The 8,312-nt window shown below is 46.1% G+C and overlaps 1 protein-coding gene across 1 annotated transcript in view; it reads left to right on the top strand.

Annotated features, from left to right (window-relative positions):
- The window catches only part of pnpla3 (patatin-like phospholipase domain containing 3), a 10,840-nt gene extending 9,420 nt beyond the window's left edge, over window positions 1–1,420 (top strand). Inside the window, exon 9 of the mRNA XM_060049545.1 lies at window positions 222–1,420. Coding sequence (XP_059905528.1) covers window positions 222–432 — 211 coding nt within the window. The 3' untranslated portion in view covers window positions 433–1,420. The remainder of the gene's footprint in view (window positions 1–221) is intronic.
- The last annotated feature ends 6,892 nt before the right edge of the window (window positions 1,421–8,312 follow it).

Below are 8,312 nucleotides of genomic sequence, written 5' to 3'. Positions count from 1 at the left end.
ACACACACACACACACACACACACACACACACACACACACATTGCATTCCACGCTAAGGTTCTTGTCAATATCTGATGCTTTTTAAATTGGTACGATGATCAGACATAAGCTCAATAGAATAACGAAACAAATACGTCCATCACATCCCTTCATGCGTACCGATGATCGGTTCTACGCTGACACCTGAAGAGTAACGGAGCGTGTGATTGGTCCCCTGCAGCGCGCCCACTCTGAGGCAGTGTCAGCCCGACGACCCGCCCCCCCCTCTGGACATCGGGGCCCCGCCCCCCGCCCTCTCCACCCAGGACCTCCACAGTACCTACTGGGACACCCAGAACCCCCTGCTCAGCCCCACCAGCCCCGACACCGCCCCCCAGGAGGTCTGCTTCTTCCTCGGCTCCCAGGAGGAGGTCCCACAGGTTGACCCTTGACCCCTGGGGGGCCCTTGTTTGGGCCTCATGGTTCTACGCCCCGTTGACGGGACACTGGTTCGATAGGAATGTTAGTGACATGAATCTGTCCCCCCCCCCCCCCCCCCCCCAAGCTCCCCGAACGCGGCTCTGAACAGCGGGGCGGTTTGTGGACTCACCCCTGCCGTGTCCTCCCCCTGTCCCCCTCATCCGTCCGTCCCCCCCTCCCCTTGTTGTGATGCAACGACATGTGCGACCCCTTCCCGGGACCAGCGACGGCCCCACGGAGACCCCCGTCCTCTCGCTAGACCGGCCCTCCCCTCAGCCACTCTGTTTCCCTCACCGTAGAGGTGGCCGTCTCCTTTGCCAAAGTGCAATTATTATAATTGTTGTTGTTTTTCTGAGATTGAATCCTATTTATTGTGCAGTGAGTAAGACAGGAAGGTATGGGAGAGAGAGAGAGGGGAGGACATGCAGCAAAGGACCGCGGGCAGGAATGGAACCCGGGTCGCTACGATCAGGACTGGGTCTTAGTGGTACGTGCTCTACCCCGGTGATCCAGCAACCCCCTGAAAGTGTTGTTATTAAAGTGCAATAAAGTGCTCCGACGCACGCGTTCGAGGCGGAGTTGAACTCTGACCCCGAGCGTGCGTCCCTTCCGAGTTCTCTGGACTGAATCCCGTTCCGTGACGCCTCTCCTGAGTGCCTTAATCTGCCTCCCACTTTGATGGTGTTTCTTTGAGATGCCGTGTTTTTTTTTTACGAACGCAGTTCAACGCTGTCTAAATAAATAATAATAATGACACTTGAAGTTGAGCTAGGGATGGCGCTGCCATGGCAGCCGTCCCTATAGCGAAGGTGTGTTGCATCGCACGGTTGTTGTGTTTTCGTGGGTGTTGCGTGATGTGAGTGCGTGGAGGATCTACGTGACTATCTCACGGTTTTATGGAACGTAGTCTGGGTTCATTCTATTTACAAAACAAATACTGGACTAAACCCTTCAAAAACCGTGTGTCCTGTGTCTTCTGTGATGTGATGTAATGCTCTGTGATATTGTGACAGGATGTACAGCTGTTGTATTGTTATTATAGTTCCATAAGACTTAACATCCAGCAGAGAAAGATATTAGGGTTTAAAGAAAGCAACAGCATTATCTTGTCTCCACAATATCAGTGTGGAAGTAGCAGAGTCTGAAGGACCACAATCCGAGGGAAACCCGTGTGTCACTCATCAAACCTCCTGACACCTAATTAGCCGATTCTAAGTGGACTTCTGACCGCTAGCGTGGCAGCCTTTATGTCCGACAGTGTTTAGCCACAACATTGTGAGACAACATACAAACGTACATGAATAGAATGGCCTAGTAGAAAGATGCCTTACTTATTCGTCACTTATTTTGGTATTTGTCCCAGAAAGTATTCCTGATTCCTCGCTATCTGCCTTTTGTTGAATAAGAGACGATAACAGTTGTCCATTCAATCACACGTTTATTTTACACTCGGACGATGATGGATGGACACACAATGCACGCATGCAGTGACAGCAGTTAGTGGCTGCTGCACACGCTCAGCAATACATGGTTAACAGTCAGTCACAAATGTAAATCAATCAATATAGATAATATATATAGCCATACAAGTGAATGAAGTATGCATTTTTTACATCAATGTAGGCTATAGGGAGGGTCACAAACATATTCATTTGAATAGTACTTAATCACAGGTACAGTCTCAAAGGGCTTAACAGGCCACATATATTTGTATTTATATAATTTATTTATGATATAATATATGACATTTAACGGAGGCTTGCTTAAGAGAACCTACCCGTAGCATGGCGTTTACAGACCAGGACGATGGTGGCGCATGCGCCGTCCCGAGACAGCCAGCGCACCACAGCTTACAGCTAGGTGTCGCTCTCTGCCCACCACAGCCAACAACTAAGCGTCACTCTCTCCCTACCATACACAACCACTAGGTGTCGCTCTTTGCTAACTTAACTTGCTGACAACAACAATGCAAGAACCACCAAACAGGCTTGAAAGGGGAATTATCCATTCCAACTCCGTTACACATACAACTGACCTGGCCCTCAGATTGTCTGTAGGAACGTGTCGCAGGTTCAGTCGGGCGAGTAAAGAAGCTGGTGAAGGCCTCTGGGGGCGGGGCCTACCTGCACCCGCCAGCCCCACCCCCCCGCCCGCAGAGCACCTGTTTGAACTTGGCATAGTAGAACATGGGCCCGATGCAGACGCCGATGTACGGAGAGGAGAAGATCGCCTCCACAACGTTGCACCAGACACGGTCTTCCCTTCTGGACGCCAACAAGGGTGGCAGGAAGCAGACGGGCAGGTAGGCGAAGACGGCCTGCACGATGACCAGCAGGACGTTCTTCAGGGCCCGCCTCTTCTGCGGCAGGGCGCTGGGGTGGGCGGGGCCCTGTTGCCCCAGCGACCAGGCCAGACCCACCAGGCAGTAGAGCATGACCATGAGGAGGACGCAGACGAGCACAGACATGGGCAATGCGATTTTTTCAAAACCCCTTTGGACTGTGGAAACCGCGAGTGGAAGGGAGGTGAGAACAACGACAGAAATCTTCCCAAATGTCATATTTAGCTAAAGCTTCAACAAACTGCATGTCCAAATATGGGCGTGGACAAATATAGGCGTGACCACCAGGGCCGTTTCTTGCTATATGCGGAGTGTGCTGTTGCATAGGCCCCCCAAAGACACGAAGGCACCCCCAAGCAATTTTTATCAATTATTATTAAAAAATAAAAACATTTTCCCATTAATGCATTAATGCACGTATGGAAGATGTAAAAATGCAAAAGAGGACATAATTGACGTTTCACTCGATGTCATGTTGGATCCCACCGCGTCACACGGTGTGTGTGAACCGTAAACATCCTCACCTGTCGCCAGGATGAAGATGAGCGTGACGGTCCAGACAGCGGCCGAGGCGGCGATCTTGTACCCCCACTTGCGGGCTCTCAGGTACACCAGGGGCCGGGCCACGGCCCCGTAGCGCTCCAAGCACATGACGGCCAGCAGCATGGGGCAGCCCGTCCCAACCAGGATGTACGGCCCCTCCTCGACCGCCAGGGAAGGGTCATTTCCTACGGAGTGTCAAGGTGGAGGTTTAGAAAGTAAGTTAGTGCTGAATGGACTGCATTTATACGGCGCATTTTTAATTTTTTAACTTTACAATACGGCCTGACATTCATCCATTCATGCACACGTTCACACACCGACGGCGGAGTCAGTCGCGCAAGGCGACAGCCAGCCCGTCGGGAGCGGTTAGGGTGAGGTTTCTTGCTCAGGGACAACTTGACACTCTGCAAGGAGGAGCCGGGGATCAAACTAGCCACCCTCTGGTTACCCTCAACCTGCTCAATCTCCTTGTGCCACATGCCAGATGCCGCGCCTAACTAGATACCGGTACTTTATTCATCCCCCTTGGGGAAATTCTGTTGTAAGCCTATATGCGCACTGACCAACTTTAGTAACTTGAGCGACAGGCCTGCTATTATATAGTAAGATAAGAATAGCAAATGCAGTGTGTCCAGTGTGTGTGGGGATGGTATGGGGGGGGGGGGGGGGGGGGGGAGAGAGAGAGAGGGTCACGATAGGCGTTTTGTGTTTGTGTGTGTGTGTACGTATGTGTCCTTACCGTTTACCAGCGTGTTGTTCTCGCGAAAAAAGCGAATGGCGATGCCAAAGGGCGCCACCAAGATGTGGAGGAGCTGCATCACCAGCAGGTTCACCCCTACAACCTGTAGCACCATGCACACGCACGCACACACGCGAGCGCGCACACACACACAAACACACACACACACATACACACCCCTTTACTGGACTCACAACCGGGACGTTTGTACCGAATACAGCTTGAGTCACACCCACACTGAATTCGTTAACACTTAACAATGTGGGTACATTAATTAACATGAGTTAAGGCAGTGATAAGCATAAAATATGATTATTGCAGGTGTAAGTGTTATACACTAATGATTTACATCAACACCATGACCTTAGTACACTTCAACATTTACAACATTTTGATTCCATTTATTGAGTCTCCCAAAGTCCCCCAATTTGTCCACAGGGAACCCCATTGACATAGACCATCAACCAACATGAGCACCATTAGTAAATGATGACTAGACCATCGGTTAACTGTTATTTAAAGTGCCATTCTGGATCAGTCAAGGCTGCAGACGTCAGGGATCATGAACACACTTTTGTATGTCATACGTCCTTGCACCGTGCTTAGCATTGTGTAGCATCTTATCCTAGTTATCTTTGTTGTGTACGGGGAGTGGGTGAAACTAGCTTTCTATGAACATCCTTTCCGTACCGACAGTGATATATTGTTGTTTCTCATTCTTCTGACAAATGTACTTATTGTAAGTCATTTTGGATAAAAGCGTCTGCTAAATGCCCTAAATATAAATGTAAATGGTTCAAACCCAGAGCCTTTGTACTGGAGAGTCCTGCAGCATAGCCCCTAGTGTACAAGGATGGACCCTACTCCAAAAACAAACGGCTAAAACACAGTGAGGACCTGTGACGAATCAGTGATGGAGTGAACACTCGCTACTCGTAGAAATGTTCGGAAAACTATTTTCCTTCCCGATACCGATTCCGATTCCTGAATTTCAGTATTGGCCGTTACTGAGTTTATATCGTGCAGCATCTAACATTGTAACTACTTATAGCACGTCATCTTATGGAAGGGTTCTCTAGAAAGTGAATGACTTCCGGCGATTTGGTCGCTCAATTCGCTTCTGGTGTGGACGGACAGTAACTGTCAAACGCTGCTATTGATGTTCGTTGCCTGTGTAGTAAATAAGCTAGTCATATGATGGTATGGGATCGGCGGATAGACTAGCGTACCCAATACCACATTTTAGGCAGTATCTGAGGTATTTCCGATACTGGTATCGGTATCGGAACAACGCTAGCTGCGTGAGACCCACCTTAGCGGGAGACAGATTTTTGTGCTCCTTAATGAAGAGCCAGGCTAACGGCAGGTTAGCTGCTAGTCCCACGAACAGCATCAGGATCTGAATGTAGGTCCAAAGTTTTTCGTAGACGAGGTCCACACAGGGTGCACTGGAATCTGCAAAGGAAGAACAGAAGCAGGTGGAATGGACTAATCAAGTCAGGCGTATCTTTACTTATCTGAAGCTGGGTCCTGTCAAGCTCATCTGGTAGCTTGTGGTCCAACCTGGTACCACGCTAATCTATTGAAGCGTGTTCCAGAGCACGATAGTCCGACTTTTTGCGTGTTACACAGAACGAAATGTAAACCAATGCATTCTGAATGGGAGTGTTCTAAGACAATTAACGTGCTCCACAAAACGGTACGAGAGAGAGAGAAAGAGAGAGAGGGAGGGACAGAGAGAGAGAGAGAGAGAGAGAGAGCGAGAGAGAGGCTTCAGAAAGGGTGTGCGCAGATAGTACAGTGCACCCTAGTTATGTTTATGCCAAAACCACAAATGCTATATGTATATATATATATTGCCTAATTATATATATTGCCTATATATATGTATAGGCTATATATATAATTAGGCTATAATTATATTATTTAGCGTGTAATGAGACTATCTATAGCCAAATTGTCGAAAATGCGGGGATATCAGCATGGGAAATCGGCGAATCAAACCCATGGCATGCACCTATAAAGAAAGACGTCATCTCAAGCGGGAGAGAACGTTTGCGGTGCTGGTTTGTGTCACGTAACTACAGGGCTCTCATGTCTCATGCATTCGGCGTGAGACACACGCAATTCAACCCATGCACACGCTCAAACCTGTGCCGTGTTCCAATACCCGTACTGTCCGTACTTACTAGCCAAAATTTGAGTAAGATCCGGCGAAAAGAAGTATACTTCAAGGACCCGGATGCCGTACTCAAAACGGGCTAATCCTGAAGTGTGGATCGAAGGACACTCCTATGGCAAGCCGAATTGTCATTTATTAACTAAGTTTGACTATCCGGAATTTACATTGTAGATATCAACAACTTCATTCAAGATATCTGTAATGTAGTTGTGACTAGTCGAAACGACAGTTAGAGATATCTGTAATGTAGTTTTGACTAGTCGAAACGACTGTTAGAGATATCTGTAATTCAGTTTTGTATGGCAAGCCGAATTGTCATTTATTAACTAAGTTTGACTATCCGGAATTTACATTGTAGATATCAACAACTTCATTCAAGATATCTGTAATGTAGTTGTGACTAGTCGAAACGACAGTTAGAGATATCTGTAATGTAGTTTTGACTAGTCGAAACGACTGTTAGAGATATCTGTAATTCAGTTTTGACTAGGCGAAACTGAATTACAGATATCTGCAATGACTTCACGGAAAACGACATTCAACTCGTCACACATCTTAAATGACAATTGCAGATATCTGTAATTCAGTTTCGCCTAGGCAGAATGAAAGTTAAAGATATCTCAAACGTCATTTGAGTGTTGGGCATTACGTTTTAGATATCCAGAAATACGTAATTTCCCCTTGCCGCCATAATCAAAGAAGAAGTGGGTTCATTTCCGAATGGAATAAGAAAGGAGCAGTCATGGCGTTGGCTGTGATCGAAAAGATCACGAGAAAATATGGAGCGATGTAATCAGTGAATTGTGTGAATGATGATTGAACAAGGAGCTGCTCCGCTCCCGCTTAAAGTAAACGGTCCTATAATTTGTCATTACAGATATCTGAAACGTCATTACAGATATCTGAAACGTCATTTCGCCTAGTCAAAACTCGAATTCAAGATATCTATAATTCAGTTTCGCCTAGGCAGAATGAAAGTTAAAGATATCTACAATTGTAGATATCTCTAATCAAAATTCCTTTCAAGATATCTATAACTTGATAATAGATATCTACAACGTCATTTTGACTAGTCGTAACTCCAGTTAGAGATATCTACAACTTCATTTCGCCTAGTCAAAACTTAATTTAAGATATCTGAAAAGGGACATGTAGATATCTGGAATTGAGGTGAATTAAAGATATCTTGAACTGGAATTATGACTAGTCAGAATCAAATTGTAGACATCTCAAACTGGAATTACAGATATCTACAATTCAGTTGCAGATATCCGTAATTCACAAAGTGGATATCCGCAACTGAATTGTAGATATCCGCAATGAGAAACCCCATAGGCATGAATGGCGAAAATGACGTAATTTCGCCTAGGAGGAATGTCTTTGTGGATATCTGAAATGACAATTGCGGATAGGAGGAATGTAGTTGCGGATATCCGAAATGTTAGTTTTGACTAGGCGAAACTGAATTGCAGATATCTGCAATGTAATTTCCGGATAGTCAAACTTAGTTAATAAATGACAATTCGGCTTGCCATAGTTTTGACTAGGCGAAACTGAATTACAGATATCTGCAATGACTTCACGGAAAACGACATTCAACTCGTCACACATCTTAAATGACAATTGCAGATATCTGTAATTCAGTTTCGCCTAGGCAGAATGAAAGTTAAAGATATCTCAAACGTCATTTGAGTGTTGGGCATTACGTTTTAGATATCCAGAAATACGTAATTTCCCCTTGCCGCCATAATCAAAGAAGAAGTGGGTTCATTTCCGAATGGAATAAGAAAGGAGCAGTCATGGCGTTGGCTGTGATCGAAAAGATCACGAGAAAATATGGAGCGATGTAATCAGTGAATTGTGTGAATGATGATTGAACAAGGAGCTGCTCCGCTCCCGCTTAAAGTAAACGGTCCTATAATTTGTCATTACAGATATCTGAAACGTCATTACAGATATCTGAAACGTCATTTCGCCTAGTCAAAACTCGAATTCAAGATATCTATAATTCAGTTTCGCCTAGGCAGAATGAAAGTTAAAGATATCT

This window comes from Gadus macrocephalus, chromosome 4, assembly GCF_031168955.1.
Source record: "Gadus macrocephalus chromosome 4, ASM3116895v1".
Taxonomy (NCBI): domain Eukaryota; kingdom Metazoa; phylum Chordata; class Actinopteri; order Gadiformes; family Gadidae; genus Gadus; species Gadus macrocephalus.
Note: the sequence above shows the minus strand (reverse complement) of the source record. Positions and strands in the feature narration are given on the sequence as shown.